The following is a 17189-nucleotide window of genomic DNA, read 5'->3' as shown; positions in this document are numbered from 1 at the left end:
TTGACGATTAATATGCTTTCAAATATGTTTCTGTGAACTATCACTCTCGACACATGCCATTTTAAGAGACGTGGCAGTCAAATGGAAGAGGCTCTAAGAAGAGGCACTGCTGCTTTTCATATGATACTTAATACAGATTGGCCTAAACATTGGCCTTGACAAGAAATCCAGGTTCACAGATAAATGAAAAGAAAGCATAGTGAACACAGATGTGGGATAACACCGTTTTGCTTTCAGGCTCGTCATCATTTGCCTTATAGGCCACTCTTTGTTTTACCTTAGATGTCTAGTGAGCTCTTCAAAAGGACTTATCTTTCTCCAGTTTGCATCTGGGAGCAACGTACTCTCGGCAGGGATTGTATCAGCTGATTAATAGCAAGGGCATGAGGGCACTCCAGAAATAGAAGTAATGATTGCTGTAAGCCCTCCCATCAATGAGGAATTGAGTCTGCCGTGGCTGGCTCGATTCATTAGAGTAAGGATATTAATGAAGCCAAAGGTGTGAGTTCAGACCTGTGCAGGCCAGTTAATGCCACAGCAAGGGAGAGCTCTGTATGGTGCCCAAAGTCACAGTCCGGCCATTTCCCAGAGTGAGGGGGTGGGGTAACTCCTCAGGCACCCCTCTGGTTGCAGAATGACAGGAAGCTAATGCATCCTACCTCGTCACCTTAGTTTGGGACGGAGAGTAGAAACACATATTTTTAACATTTTTGAATGTTAAGCTCAGCATTGAGGACCGCACTTACCCCTTGTCTTTGGCTATCCGTCTCTGATGTGTCTTTTCGTGTGTTTCAGAGAGTCGAATGATCTTGGATGCCTTTGCCCAGCAATGCAGTCGAGTTCTTAGTCTCTTAAATTGTGGAGGAAAGCTTCTGGACTCCAACCATTCCCAATCCATGATTTCTTGCGTAAAGCAGGAAGGCTCGAGTTATACTGAAAGACAGGAGCAGTGTCCCATCGGGAAAGGGGTCCACAGTCAGACCTCAGATACCGTAGACGTAGACATGCAATATATGCAAAGGAAACAACAGACTTCTGCCTTTTTGAGGGTTTTCACTGATTCCCTACAAAATTACCTGCTCTCGGGGAGCTTCCCGACTCCAAACACCTCATCGGTCAGTGAGTACGGCCACCTGGCCGACGTGGATCCTCTGTCAACCTCCCCCGTGCATACACTAGGTGGCTGGACCTCCCCGGCGACCTCTGAATCCCATGGTCATCCATCCTCTTCTACTCTGCCAGAGGAGGAGGAAGAGGAGGAAGAGGAAGGCTACTGTCCGAGATGCCAAGAGCTGGAGCAGGAGGTTATTTCACTGCAACAAGAAAATGAAGAGCTCAGACGGAAATTAGAGAGCATCCCAGGTACCGTGCCGTTTTCCTTGCAAGCCGCCTGCAGATCCTTCCTCCTGTTGTCTCAGCTCTCTGTGTGTGTGTGTGTGTGTGTGTGTGTGTGTGTGTGTAGGCATGTGTATCTATTTTCGTTTTGGCCAGCAAGGGAGAAAAGTTGGGAAAAACAGACATGCTCACAGGGTGGCCTTCGCCTTCCAGTGCCAAATGGAAATTTCAGGACAAACTACTAGCTTTGTCCTGTCTATGTTTAGGTCGGGGAAAGGCCTGAAGACCACCGTCCTGTTCAGAGATGTCTCTATCCATATAAACGTGATTCCAGACTTGACTGAAGAGTGCAGTAGGCCAAGCGTCATGAGCCTCAGTTTTCGTCAAAAAGTGGCCCTCTTTTTTTAAAAGCGGCTTTTGTATTTTTAAAGACTTCATTATATGTGTTTTATTAGTAATAGAGAGTAAAGTGGAATGATGCTTTCAGAGGGGGGGAAGTGAGTAGTACTGAGCAAGTGGTCTCTTCTGTTCCGTTAATTTCTTGCCATTCTTGTTAAGTTCCTGCAGGCAATAGTCTCGGTTTAGCGTGCAGCCTCCCCCTGAAAGTTGATAAGCAACGTAAACTAAGAGGAATAGATCAAAGACAGACCAGTAATTAAGCTGATCCCAAACTATTTGTGCCCCTGGCGAAGCAGGCATTTCCTGCCTCTTAGAGACACTAGATTTGGAGAGTTAGTAAAGTCATCTTTATGGCAAGATCTTCTCTGGGTTGCAAGGCCATGTTTTTACTTAAGTACCGATTTTGCTTCTATCTTTGAATTCATTCTTGCATGACTGTGACTTACAAAAGAGTAATATCATTAGAACAAATCTTCAAACCCCGTTAATCACACAACCCCTTAATAAACATTTTTGAGTGTGTACCCCCCAGTGTTCACATTTATTGGTTAGTTACAAACATGTCCTAGTGTACTAATAAGAGTGTGTTCAAAATAAAGTATATATAACACATTAAAAGTTTTTAAGGCTGATACATAAATATAAATAGAATGTTTGTTCTTTTCCTAACTCAGTGTCTTTGAACCACTCAGTTTGGCAGCTGACTTAAAAAGAAGGAAATATTGAAGAATACTATCCACTTTTTTATTAGTGCACAAAGCAAAAACAAAAGCAAGTGTTAAGAATTGCCAAACCAGAAATTTTCCTTCCATCCTTTCATTTCTTCTTCTTATTTTTTTAAGATTTTATTTATTTATTTGACAGAGAGATAGCACAAGTAGGCAGAGAGGCAGGCAGAGGGAGAGGGAGAAGCAGACTCTCCACTGAGCAAGGGAGCCCGACGCGGGGCTCGATCCCAGGACCCCGGGATCATGACCTGAGCTGAAGGCAGGCACTCAACCAACTGAGCCACCCAGGCGCCCCCATCCTTTCATTTAAAAGCATCCCCCAAATAGACCTGAGTTTTAGTTCAGAATATTTTGGAATTAAATTTAGTGCAATTGTGTTGTGGGGGAGAATCAGGAGGTGAAGTAAATCCTTTCTCTCCCTTTGCCTTTGAGCCCTGGGGTTAGATAAAAGGTCGAGGTGTCTTTCCAAGCCAGCAGGCAGCAACTGCAGGAGACCCGGGGTAGAACTCAATGCAGGGGAACAAGGGCTGCTCTGGGTTCTCCCAAGTCCAAGAGAGTGGGCTACAGCTAACACACTGGGGTTTTACAGCTTTCACAGTTCCATGAATTATGGTTGGTTAACTTGGAGTTTTATCCCGAAAGGAGTATTTTCCATCTTGCTCCCCATCTTCCTCTTTCCCTGGGGGAGAAAATAGTGTCCTGGAGATCAGCGAATTTTAGATACTTATATCAGCCATTCAGAACTATGGCTCAGAGTTTCAGAGTGCAGGGACAGGTAACACAGATGTCCAGAGTGGTATTGTCTACTTCCCAGTCCTAAATGCTTGTCCTGGGCAAATACCAAGCAACTTTGGAGTTTAGTCCTCCAGTTTCCCGAATCTGTACCAGGTGAAATGTCTGTGTCACAGATAACTCATCGCTGACCTGCCACTAATCACTGTCTCTGTTTCCCAGAAAGATGGAAATGCTGCAATTTCTTGAGCCTTCTAGGTGGTCCGATATTGAATGACGCTGTTTGAAATTAGGCTGTGGTCACCACTGTTAGGGTAAACAGTCCAGCCCTGTTGACAGACCCCTCCATGAACTTGAATCAAAAGCCATTTCACATGGAGAACCATGATTGCTGTAAACAATCCATACTGAAACCCAACTATATAAACGAAAATTAATTTGTTGGGGCACCTGGGTGGCTCAGTTGTTTAGGTGTCTGCCTTTGGCTCAGGTCATGATCTCAAGGTCCCAGGATCGAGCCCCGTGTGAGGTTCCCTGCTCAGCGGGGAGTCTGCTTCTCCCTCTCTCTCTGCCCCTCTCCCTGCTGGTGCATGCTCTCTCTTTCTCTCAGATAAATAAAATCTTTATAAAAAAGAAAAGAAAGTCAGTTTGTCAGTTATGAATAGAAAAAAATTAGTATAAAATTCAAGAAAGATTAACTTATTTAAGGGGTGCCTGGGTGGTTCAGTCAGTTAAGCGTCTGACTCTTGATTTCAGCTCAGGTCATGATCTGAGGGTCGTGAGATTGAGCCCCATGTCAGGCTCCATGCTGGGCATGGAGTCTGCTTGAGATTCTCTCTCTCCCTCTGTGCCCCCACCCCTCCCCCATGCACACACACTCTCTCTCTCTAAAAAAAAAAAAAAGAAAGATTAGCTTATTTGTGATTACTTAACACATGTACTCATTACGTAGGGATGCCTTAGTATTGGGCATCCAGTTGAATGTGTCACAATGAAAACTTGAAGCAGGCATCCCTGTCCCCTTGCCCACACTGCCCAAACTCCATCTTTGGCTAAACAACAAACCAGATTGTGGGTGATCACCTAAGAATCCACCTTTCACTCTATTAGCTATGAATTTTGGGGGAGGGAAATTCGTTATTTTTAGACGGCCATTTGAAGAAAAGTGCAGCAAGTGATAGATAAGTTAAAGTAGATAAAGTAGTAAAGAGAATGAGTTAAAAGTAAAAAGCCATCTGGTTTTACATGTAACAGGAGTATTTTGCGAGCAGTAGCTCTCCTGGATAATTTGGGATGGATTTTCTCTAAGCATTGTCAAGGTTTCCCAACGGCCCCAGCAAGCTTCTGTTGTTCTAAAGGCCAGTGCCTTTCCATGGGAGGGCCGGGGACCTGGGACCTTCCAGTAGTAGAAACTACCCTTATGTTGTGGGATTACTCTCCCTACAGCCCAGCAGGATGGATGAGTACAAAGGAGAAAGTAGCATTCAGAGGAAATAGGGTTAACAAGAAGATAGGGACACCTGCCTGCCCAGGTCAGAGCTGAGGCACTGATTTTAGTCCCTTCTCAGCTGTTCCAGAGTTGTGCTGTTGAATGACTTTGAGATTCCTGGGTTTTTTTATTTTTCTTTTTTTTCCGGAAATAAAGCGTTCATACCTGGGAGCAGTTCATGAAGTAGGACTTCCAATAAGCCTGTTAGAATACAGGGGGAAATTGGCTCACCTGGGCAGCTATAAAAGGGGACAAGAAAGTGCAGACATTACCAAAAAGAAAGAGGTTGGGGAAGGTGCTCTTCCTGCACCACCTGACAGGGCCTGGGTTACTTGTATTCTTTGTCAAGGAGTCAGCAAAGGCCTGTTGAATGTCAACCACATGCAAGCAAGGGGCTTCTGGAGAATAGTCCTCTGACTTCCTGCTCACAGTGACTTGCAGATGTGGATGAAGGAGCACTAGCACTTCCTCTTTGGCGTTAGATTATCACACCAGAAGTTAGTCCATTGAAAAGTTTAAATTATTTAAAAGAAAGTGAAGGTAAGTTAAAAGTAAAAAGCCGCAGAAGGAAATGATATTTGGATCAGGAATATGAAAAGCTGAGACCTTATTAAAAGAAGGAAAATGGGGCACCTGGGTGGCTCAGTCGTTAGGTGTCTGCCTTTGGCTCAGGTCGTGATCCCAGGGTCCTGGGATCGAGCCCCACATCGGACTCCCTGCTCAGTGGGGAGCCCGCTTCTCCCTCTCCCACTCCCCCTGCTTGTGTTCCTGTTCTCGCTATGTCTCTCTCTGTCAAATAAATAAATAAATAATCTTTAAAAAATAAAAATAAAAGAAGGAAAATGTTGGGGAAATGTCTTTCTGGAGGGAGTATCAGCTTAGAGCCAGCACACTTGTTTAGAAGGCTAACGGTCAGCAGCACAAGGCGAGAGAACTCCTAAGGGAGGGTGGATGTCAAATACCACATGTCATCTAATTTAAGACCCCATCGAATGCAAGACGCACCAATATTCTATCTTCCACTAAGAAGAAAACACTGTGAATCATAACTGCCCCTTAGAATTCTCTTTGAACAAGCAAATATGAAAAATGTGGGTCTTAGATTCATAAAACATGGTAATTAGAAAATAACTTCCAAAGTAAAATAATTATGACATGTTAAAAATACCTTGAGACGTTCTAAGTGCCAAATATACAGAAATATACTACTGACATTATTAAAGGACTTTCTACTTTTTAAAAAGCACATTTATGATTATCTCAATTTATCTTCAGAACCCCGAACAAATATTAATATTTCCACCTTATAGACAAAGAGGTTGAAGCCGGGACAGGCCAAGTCTGTGGCAGAGCTAGAATTATTTTCCAAGCCTCTTGACTCTAGATCTAGTTTATTATCCCCTTTTCACCCTGGAAATCACCTGGGGTTTTTTCAGTTATTTTAGAAACACCTCCCCCCCCCCCCCCCCCGCAAAAAAAAATTCTACCATGTCGATTCTCACAGTTCATTGTAGTTACCTTCTATAAAGTCACTGTCAACACTGAATTAGTGAATACCGAGGCATCACTCTTCGGGGAAATACAAAGCTGGGTTTTTGAGGACCCTGGTCACATTTTTTATCAACCGATCAATGCATGTTTATGTATGTTTTTGTTCAAAAAGACCTCATTTCATATATGGTGTTGTCGGATAACACTGAACTCACAGCCCGCAGCACTCTAACTCCTGCTGAATGAAGCTTATCTAACACGTATTTTCTCTCTGCTCTCATCGCGGCCCTCCCACACTTAGAAACACTAGACAGCCCCTCAGCTCTGCATTCGGGGTCCCTTTTAAACAGCGAAATCGCCAACAAAAAGGACATAAATGTGAAGAACGTGGCACATGGAAAGAACATTTGCTGCGGTGCAAGAGCTGAAACAAGCAGGCAGAGCGTTCCCTGGTTCGACCTCAGCTGGGGAGCATGTGCATCGGGCCACTGGGGTTTTCAGTGACCCGCAGAAGCCCACAGATGCCTGCCAGAGCCTCACACACGTGGGCATGACAGTTACAAATACATGTTAGCAAGTTGGCAAATTGGAAAACGTGGAATCTGCAAGTAATGAGGATCGACTGTACTAACTCGAGGGTACAAACCAGAAAACTCACCTTGGATTATGCAGCTCTGACCCTATTAGTCCACAGTTGTCATTTCCTAAGAAGATTTTTAAAGGATAATCAGGAATGTCAGGTTTTTGGATAACTAATTTTGCAACAGCTAAGAGCCCTTGGAGTGAGTGCGGTGTAGCCGTGCTGGGGCCCTCTCTCCAGGCCCCTGCTCACCCACGCCCACAGTGCCTGTGGAGAAACATTCAGAATGGCTTCGGGTCCTCAGAAGCATAAGGACCACATGTAGCGTGGGGACTCTAAGGAGGAGGAAGACCCATGAATATATTCTGAGTAAGAACTTGGAGCAAATGATAAGAACAGAGGAGTACAGGATTGAGCTCTTTTTATTAGAAATTGGTAAAAGTCATCACAACTCTTGCTATGGCTGTGAGATTGAGGGAGACATTGCTCTGTGTGTGGTGAAAGAGGACGGGTTTGGAGTCAAACGTGGTTGTGGATTTCTGCTATTTGCTACTACCTGTGGTTTTTGGAAGGTCACTTAACCATTCTGAGCCTCAGTTTCTTCTTTCTGTACAGTGAGGTTAATGATACTGTTGGAATGTCGGAAGTGTTATGTTCACTAACTCGCAACTGAGTGCCTCCCAGGTCTGCCAGTAAGTGCTCAATAAATAGCAACGTTCAGGGACAGAGAGAGGGAAACTGTCCTGCGCCCAGTAATACAGAAATCTCAAGTGGTTTTCTTAGATGATAAGTAGTAGTCTTACTGTGTAAAGAGGTCAGGACGCAGTCAGGTGCCCAGGTTAGCAACCTCAGATCTAACCATAACGCTTAACGTCATGTCAGCCTCCTTCTGGACTCCACCTCTCAGATGCCCGTCACTTTGGGTTCCTCCTCTCCCCACTGTTTTCATCCGGGCCTATCTCAGCATGGACGCTTGCATAGCCACTCACCTCCTCCCAGATTCCAGCTTCTCCCCGCGGAAAAGCCGCAGACCATCTGCTGCTGACAAACCTCTAAAGGCTTCATTCACATGGTCTGTAAGTTCCAGCACTCATTATGAGACATGGGGTCCTGCGCTACCTCAAGCTTTTCCTGTCCGCTTTTGGAGACTCGACTCCCAGTTCCCACCATATACCAAGTGTTCCAACCCCAGTGGACAGTTGGCGATTCCTGAGCAGCCTGACACTGGCTTCTGGTCTTCCCTTTCCTGCTCTTCCTCCCCATTCAAGAACATATTCTCCTTCTCCCGACTTGAAAAACTCCTACTCATCCTTCAGGACCCAGTTCAGGAGACACCCGCCTCTAACAAACTCTTCCCCCAGTTCCCGGGCAGAATTCACCACTTTGCATTGTACATCATGCATACTTCTGTGAAAGTCAGTATCGGGAGGTTTTTATGTGTGTATTTGTTTGTACTTTTTCCATCTCTCCCGGGTGTCCTGATAGGAGGAGAGGCAGGTCATGTAGCCATGGAAGCTCCTTGAGGACAGAGATGAAGCCAACGTCACATGTGTGTCCCAAATCCGAGCCCAGTGTCAGGCATGCTGTGGCATCTCCCAATTGTCAGTGAAATTACACGGAGACAGGACAGTGTCCTAATCAGAAGCATAACCGTGCCTCCATAAGGCTGAGCCCTACTGGAAGCTTATCGTTTGTCTCCACGTATTTACAGTCAGGAGCTTAGACTTTACAGACACGGCGTGTAAAGGACCCTTAAAGATGAGACAAGCACACAGATGGCATGGTCATTGGGGCAGTAAATCATTTCCGTCTCCCTCTAAAATCCTAGGTGTTGTATTTTGTGAGTCTTTAAAAACAATGATACAGCAAAGTAGAATAATTAATGCTAGAGAAACTGGTCAAGATGTTAACGTAATGATCTGCAGTGAAAATTAGGTACTCAAGACCCAGGCATCCTTAATGTGGGAAAAACATGGAATTGGAGCAGTTTTTTCCTGGGAAGAACCTTACTTACTAGTTGCAACAACCAAGTCAGTTAAGTGACCTCCAAGGAATTCACTAGGCTCCTAGTCGTAAAATGAGACTAGCTTACATTGGGCAGTATTTACTGGCTGCTTTCAGCTTTACAGGTATTACTTCACAGTAACTATATGCAGTAGGTAGTTATCCCTGTTTTACAGATGAGATAACAGAGGCTAAGAGAGGTTAAGTAACTTGCCTAGAATCAAACGGTTCCTAGTGCCAGGGGAAGTACACGAAGGAGAAAAAAGTACCCAAGAATTATTTTAGGACCCATTTCCACGTCTTTTTGTCAGCTAATTGATATTTACTAGTACTGTCTGAGAATGTGTCGAAGACCCTGTCTGTGGATTTAATGAACTTAACCCTGACCATGACAACATCAAGCCGTCCAGGCTAGGGGACCTGTCTGGTTTCAAGAGTCGTACATTCGTCTAGATGTCTTAGATACCCAGTGGAGCATTTGTAAACCATTTCTCTCAGGCTTTATTGACACGAAAGATCTTACTAACTTGCTTTTTTCCTCCCAGTTACTCTACTCTTTCCAGGATTCTCTGGTATGCATTCTAAAATGCTATTATATGGTGGGGAGGGGGCGGAAATTATAATTATTGATATCAGGATAGATACTAGGGACATTTGGGGTACCTTTCTGTTCTCCCTTCCCTTTAATAGAAGTTTTTACGGTTTTTGGCTCCTCGGGTATAGTCTCATTAAACCTGCTAGGTGTATCTGCCTTTCTTTTGCAGAATGCATACGTGAACAAATGCAACCCGCCCGGTGGGTCTGAGGTGATAGCTTCTCCATCAGCAAGAGTGACTTGCTTAATATTCAGAATGTGCGTGAGGAGGCAATTAGATGTGAATGCATCTGGGGCATAATCAGCTCCTTGAGGATCCCGCTGCTCTTTTGCTGGAAGCCCTGACCTCACTCTCTCATCCCTTGGAAGCCAAAGGAGCAGTGTCTGCCCTGGACTGCAAGAATCTTGCAGGAAACACAGGCCCCTTGCTCCTCGTCTCCGAGGGCCCCATGTGTTCACTGGGAAAGTCCACAGTGCTTCCACAGAACCGTAGGTTGACAGGACAGCAGGGCAAGAGAACAGCAGGTTTTCCGTGATTTTCTTCTCGGTGCCCAGTGCTTCTCCCAGAAGGCAGCATGGTGTAGCTCTGGGTCGGGATACTACCTTTCCTTCCACTTTCTTCCCTCTTGAATAGACACCACTATCTCTACTTTCCACACTGACTTAATTTTTTTTTTTTCACCAAAAGTGTTTCATTTGATTGTACAGCTTCCCATGTATAAATCTAGGCAACCCTCCAGACAGCCCCAGTAGGGAGTGACGTTCCAAATCTGTCATTGCAGGGACATGCTCCAGCCCTGGGCTGGGTGGGGGTCTGGAGGCCTCTGCCTTGTGAGGATCAGGGCTAGCAATGTGCCAGGGAAGGGCTGGTGAAATTAGAGGTACTTGACAGGTTTTATTGAACTTTGGTTTGACAAAAGGCCTACTCCAAACTGATACATGTATGTCTTCTTTTCATTGACTTTGTGGTTGTTCAGCAAATGCTTCTCCAATTTGAAGACCGTATTCAAGGACTGTAAGAACAGGTCCAGAAGGATGGTTATTTAAGAAAATATTTTTTTTGGCAAGAAGAAAAAATTCCTAAGCTACTTCTACTTGCTGTCATTCATATTCTTCAAAAGGATGTTGATGTACATTTTGATTTGTTATGTTACAATGTGATGTCACCTAAAAAATCCAAAGCTTTTAGCAGTGTGGATAAAGATGGTAACTCCTGTTTGCTATCTTTAAAAAAAAAAAAAAAGTGAGAAAAATTGCAGAAGGTAGGCAGTGATACTTTAAATTTGGAGTTTAGGTTAAATATTTATTATTGTCTTTAATGTGACAAAAACAGCCTAAGAAAATCCACAGCTGAGACAGATAGTGACAATTCCTATAAATTAGGTTATTAACTAAGCTACCAAGACCTTTAAAAGCAATTAGTTAATACTACCCCTGAAAGGAGTCTAATACAAATCTTAAGATGAAGGAATTATTTATGCAGTGGTACTAAACTGTCAAGGCTCCATGTTGGGTTAATATCTGTTCAGTTTTATTGTAATTATTCAATGAATCTATGAGATTAAGCCTCAGAAAATTAGTGCGACAGTTAACGGAAGACACAGTAACCAAATCTGTGCTGGGCCGGCTCGGTAAGAACTCTGGGCAGCTGTATCCACGTTGGGAAGCAGGTTTATGTTGCACGGCATTCCTGCTTACTGCAGAACTTAGGAATGAATCTGTCATTAAAAACGAGCATTATATTATTGATTTAAAACTGGTGAAACATTAGTTTGCAGTACCTTGATTTTAAAAAGCATCATTGGGTGCTAATGTTACAACTTGAGTCACAGAAAACAAGAAAACGTCTCTTCTGTGAGTGGTTCACTGATCCTTATTGTTGACCCAAATTCATCTTAGAGTGAGTATGACTGGAAAGTTTTCAGTGAATTGTGCTGAGCCCTAAGAATTCTCCCCAAACTGTAGCTAGCATCTGTTCTGTATTTACAAACTGAAATAGCTACGGATGTCAAAAGAAAGAAGATTCTATTTCCTTTAGAAAATAAGTCTTTTAGAAGTTTACATCAAAACTTTTTAAACCTTAAAGCTTTTCGTTTGCTTGTCCCGGGATAGCTAATGTGTACTCCTTGTCACCTCTTGCACACAGTGCCCTGCCAGACCGTCTTAGATTACCTGAAGACCCTGCTGCGGCACCACAACCAGCTCCTGGCCCCTCAGCCCGCCGACCAGCCAGCCGAGGTGGGTTTCTAGCAAGAAGGTAGATGTGGTTCCGTTTGGAATTTCTTTGAGATGAAGCTTCTTGATAGCGTATGCGGATACCCCCGAGCACATTGGCTAGCAGGACACAGCTTTGACTCCCTGAGGTTTGTGGCTCTTATATCCTGTGCGTGTATACACCGTGGAGGAAGAGCGTGCACGTATCCAAACTCACCAGGATCCAACGCTGTGCGCCGAGAGGGGGAGACAAAGAAACAGCAGTTCAAATGGTGGAGGCCAGTCTGGCGGCATTCTTTCAGGGGAGGGGCTGAAATGGAGGCACCAACCTGCCCTTCTCTAGCAGAGCCAGGGTTCCAGAAAGCCCCTTGCTCTCAGGCACCTCCCACACTGTGTTAGATGGATGTCTTCCAGACACTGGGGCTCCAGAACGTTTCTTCCTATGGACCTCAATAAGAAGCAACCACAGTCTCTTCCAAAGTGCAGGAGAGATGGTCTGTTCTGCTGGGAATGGTAGGTCAGTGGAAACATGGCACATTTTTACAAGATTCTCAAGGCTCAGTTTTGAATATGTGTTACTTTTATCTTATGGACTTCAGAACCTAAATCCAGTGGAAGAAGCAATTGCTGGGGTTAGAAACGTCTTGCATTGATAACAATAGATGAGTTCTTTTCACATAGTTAAGCTTCCTGCACTTGGCAGGGTGAGTTGTTCATGCTGGTAATGGCAGGCCATTGACCCTCTCTCTCATCTCGTCATCACACATCCTACGACGCTCCCTGTGCCTAGTTAAAATCATCTCAAGGCTCCATCCTAGTGCGTACCATTTCATAGATCCAGCTGCGCACCTGCTCTTCCCACCCTGAGCCCATGCCTCGCAGCTGAAGAAATACGAGAACACACTCCTTTCCACGTTTCTGCACATAAGAGAGGCCAGAGGATGGAAAAGGTGCCATCAGTCTGGGGCACACTGAAGCTCTCTCACCTCCGGGTGAGGTGGTGACTCCATTCACCTGAAGTTTGGAGAAGCTACTTCAGGGATCTCTGCTCTTTTCCTCCAGCCCCCATCCCTGGTCCCACCACCCTCCCTCTTGAATTCAGCAAAAAAGTAAGCGATACCAAGTTGAACTCAATCCAGTGAATTCCGCCGCACTGATGTCTATCTTCCTGCACACCTGGTGCCCCCACCCAGGAAGCCATGCCACCCACCCACATCTGTCCTTCCACCTCCACTGCCCCCCACCCAGAACGCCGAGCCATCGGTCATTCCTAGTCTTGTGCACCAGGTTACTGGGTCAGACACACTCCAGTCTTCCCACCCTGAAAGCAGGCCTGCTTTGGTGCTCCCTCCGTCCCTCCATCATCGTCTTCTCTTTCTCCTTCCATCCCCCAGCGTAGCCTCTGTCAGCACTTCACTCGGCCCCACGATGCATCTGGCTCCGTGAAGGTGGGACGCAGGTCTCATCCCACGTGTGTCCCCAGTGCCTGTTGTCAAAGGCACTTACAGAACAGTGACCTCGTTTTTCTTAGGGATTGAACACTTGAAAGACTGGTCTGTTACTCCAGTCTTAGTTTCCACTTGCTCTTCCACCCCCCGTAATCCGGCTGCACCTTGACTGCTTCCCAGAGTCCTCTGCAAGTGGTCCTGGTGACTTCCCCGGCTGTGCAGTGCGGGGGCCCTTCCTCCGGCCCTCGTCCTCCCAGGACCCCACTCTCCTCCTCCATGCTCTCTCTTGGCCTCAGTGTCAGGACTCTTCTCCTTTTCCCCGTCCTTTTCTTGTGCTGTAAGGAGTTTTGCATCCACTGTTGTCCAGAGTGCCACCCTTCATCCCCTTCCCTCGCCGTCCACTGCCCTTCTCTGCCCAGTTATGTTCTTTCTCTGAACACCAGCTACGTGCAGATTAACAAGTCCCAAATCGGGATCTGGGCTACCAGTCCCCAACTCCCAGCCACTCTGTCCAACCGCCTGACCAACAGTGGGATGCCCTTGCACCCTCGAACTCACGCCATGGCCTCTGAATGCCCAGCCCTACCCCAGTTTTCTCTTCCAACCCCGGGCAGAAATTTCTGAGGCATCACGGACTCCTCCCTCTTCCTCGTTCCTGACATCTGCTTGTTTTACAGCCACCTTGAGTAGTCTCTCTTCTCTCTACCTCCTTCCTCACACTTTGTACCTGGACTGTTAGGAGGGATTCTTCTCTTTTCTCCACACTGGAATGTTAATTTTCTAAACTACAGATCCAAAAGGAATGTCACATGTTTAAAATCCTTTCATTGCTCCCTAGAACAGGGTCCACATTTCTGAACTTGACGTTTCTATTGTACCAAAAAAGCACTTCCAAAAGGCCTACTTCCTCCAAGAAGCTTTCCCCGATTGCCACATCCTCTCTGTGCTGACAGAACACATTGTTCCTAATAAGAGTAATTCAGAAGTTACTTAAATATTAATGCATACATAGGTCTTCCATTTGTTTGTGAGTCTGTGAATACATTGAATGAGGGTGGTTCGTTTTGTTTTTTTCAAAGTGACTCATAGATCAGAGTTTAATAACCCGTTAGTGGCTAATTGAAGAGAATATGCAATCAGAATTCTATAAAAACATAAAAATAGGGGACATATCTACATTTCCTCTGGATAGAAATATTTAAACTTTTATTACCCATCATCATCATTATTATGCTATTTTTACTATCATTTCAGGCACATGGGCATTTTCTCATTAGTATTATTGATCACTTTTTATTTCTATTAACTATGCTAAAATAGTGTGGTAAATCTCATCCATAACACAGGAAGCATTTGAGTTGTTTGGGGCTGAGAATGACTTTCTTCTTTCTTTTCCTTTTTCTTGAAGAAAATTACCTCCAAATGGTATTTCTACACTTAGGGAGAGCTTCATTTTATGGAGAGCTATTGAGCTCTTCTGTATAAGTGGATTCTTTTTAAGGATTTGAGAAAGCTTCTTCCTTGGGCTATGAGCTCCCTCATCTCAGGCACCTCTTATCTTGAAACAGACTCAACTCTGGTTTGGGCTCTGAAGTCAGGGACCAGGTTCCCAGCTCTGCTTTTGCCTTGTGAGACCTTGGAAAAGGATTTAACATCCTTGGCCAAACTGTTGTGGGAATCCTGGCTTGCCCCATGAGCTCAGACACCCAAGGGAAAGCTGTTTTTAAAACTTGCACATTAGGGGCGCCTGGGTGGCTCTTTTGGTTAAGCGTCTGCCTTCAGCTCAGGTCATGATCCCGGAGCCCTGGGATCGAGCCCCGAAGCGAGGCGGGCTCCCTGCTCCGTGGGGAGCCTGCTTCTCTCTCTCCCTCTGCCCCTCCCCCTGCTTGTGTACACTCTCTCTCTCTCTCAAATAAAATCTTAAAAATTACTTGCACAACATTAAATGGAAGGTTTACCAGCTGTTCAGTCCCCTTTTCTAAGGCTGACAGGTGGACTTACAAGAACCATAACTGAGAGGATGGTCTTAAATTAAGGATTGGCGGAAGCCCTCTGTCCCTAGTACCCCTTTTGTAATGGTCCCTTGTCTTTGTTGCTCTCCTTGAAGTTCTTTAACTTGGCCAATTAATACTCATCAGAAGCTCTCCAAATGTCCCAGGGCCATAGCAGTTTAGGAAAAAAAAAGAGAGAAAAAAGAACTCTTGGCTGTAGCCACCGTCACTGAGTGTGTGCTTCGTGCCGGCCACGCGAGGGTCTGCTGCAGTGGTCGTTCGACAAACGTTTGTTGCACCTGCTGCGTGTCAGACGCTGTTCTCAGCCCTGAGAGTAGAGCATCAAGTGAAGCCGGCTGAACACCGCCGCCCTCGTGGGCTCGTCTTCAGGTGGGGAGACGCGTGGCTTCCTCACCACAAACGTGCAAGCTGGGATTATTCTCCCTGCATTGACAGAGCTGCTGTGTAGACTCGAGTGGCCGGTCACAGGCCCACCCCCCCAGCCCAGCTCTGCAGGTGCACCCAGCGGCGCCTCCTGTGAGGGGGCCGACAGGCCAGGGCTGCCGGGCGCCTGCGGCTGGCCTCAGGCTGTGCGTCCCTGGCTTAGTAAATGGTGACAGTTATTAGTAACGTTCTTCCGCAGAAATACTCTTGACACAGTTTGTGGTCTGAGGCAACCAGCCCTGGATTCCACCTTCCCTAGCCCCCCCCCCGCCCACCGGCTGCCCTGAGGACGGAGGGCTCAACGAATGAGAACCCCCGCAACCCCGTCCTTCCCTGTGCATGGGAAGCAGGAGAATTCTCTTCCTTGCTGTCTGCCTTCTCCTCCCTGCCGTGACCATCTGTTCCTGTCTTTGGGAAGGACATCACCCTTTCAACCTGGGGGTCACCTTGACTCCTCAGTCCCCCACAGCCTGGCTCACTGAATTGGTCGCCTGACCCCCTGGATTCTCCTTCCTTCCTCCTCGCTTCTCCATCTGCGCCACCACAGACTCCCGTCATCCCACCCCCTCACACCCCCACACCCTGACTCTCCCCTCCTGCTGTCCAACAGCAGCCTGGGCTGAGGGGCCCTTTGGAACCTCTGGGCTCTTGCCCGCCTTTTGATCATTGATAGCACCAGAGCCAAGGGTAGGTTTTCGCCCCCACGTACTGACATCTTAAACCCATGATAATTTAGTTCTACCCCGTTCTATAAACACGGAAGCTTCGGTCCAACCAGTTGAAGTCACTTGCTCAAGAAACACAAATAAGACCCGGAACCAAGATCCAGCTCAAACTCCAGCTGTTGTAAATTCAAAGCGCAAGCCATGTGCCTCAACTGCCTCCCTTAGGAAGGAAACTGAGTCACATGCTGCTAGGTGAAGGAAGTGTGAACACTGTGGTGGTGACTTTGCGTGGGTGTGACCCCACGGCCGCCTCAGAGCACAAGCTGGCTGCCTCTTCCCTGTTGGCTCCTGGGCCATTTGCCTCCTCAGGACTTCACCAGCAGCATTGTTCGAAACAGAACCCTATCAGCCCCAAACGGTGCCAGATTTATCACCTGTAGTAAATTTGCAGAGTTGTAAAACTGGATGAGTTTTTCCTTCTTTATTTTGTACACCTTAATTACTGGGGAAGGAGTACATTAAAACTGAGATCGTGGGTTAATTAATTTGTCCTGGACTGTAGAATTTTATGGACAACCAGAACTAAAGTAATGGTTGTGTAGGTGGAATTGACTAAACATGGCTTATAAATGTTACAGAAATTCCTGTAATTAGTCCCACTGCAGCTATTGAGCCTGGGAATTTTATAGCAGACATAAATTAAGAAGATGAAAAGGAAGAAAAATTTTGAGTTGACATAGTGGCATTTGCAGAATCTATCATTTGAGGAAACCTGGTTGGCATTATTATTATTAATGATGATTTTTGGGGGGGTTTCACAATTCCCCCCTTTCAAAATTCACTTTGTAATGCCGTTTCCACCGTTATGCAATGGCTATCAGGTGTTAGGTGAATTAAACACAAGTAGTAACTTACGAAAATAGACCACCAGCATCATTTCTAAAAATACTTAACCGCCAACCAGAGGATGAAGAGACCTGTTTGATCACACTCTTCAAAGTCATTTTTGCATATTTTAATAGATTCAAAGGGAAAGTTACGGGTTATATTTAAATAGTGTTCCCTGTCATTGGA

General features: G+C 45.7%; 1 protein-coding gene across 1 annotated transcript in view; it reads left to right on the top strand.

The window, feature by feature from the left end:
- The window catches only part of BEND4 (BEN domain containing 4), a 28717-nt gene that overhangs the window by 7332 nt on the left and 4196 nt on the right, over positions 1–17189 (top strand). Inside the window, exons 2-3 of the mRNA XM_045881229.3 lie at positions 796–1362; positions 11500–11591. Coding sequence (XP_045737185.1) covers positions 796–1362; positions 11500–11591 — 659 coding nt within the window. The remainder of the gene's footprint in view (positions 1–795; positions 1363–11499; positions 11592–17189) is intronic.

The sequence above is a fragment of the Mirounga angustirostris genome, unplaced genomic scaffold (genome assembly GCF_029215605.1).
Source record: "Mirounga angustirostris isolate CCGP_5_RB_7025 unplaced genomic scaffold, mMirAng1.0.hap1 SCAF_2, whole genome shotgun sequence".
Lineage (NCBI taxonomy): Eukaryota > Metazoa > Chordata > Mammalia > Carnivora > Phocidae > Mirounga > Mirounga angustirostris.
The sequence above is the reverse complement of the archived record's forward strand: the minus strand, read 5'-3'. Positions and strand labels throughout refer to the sequence as shown.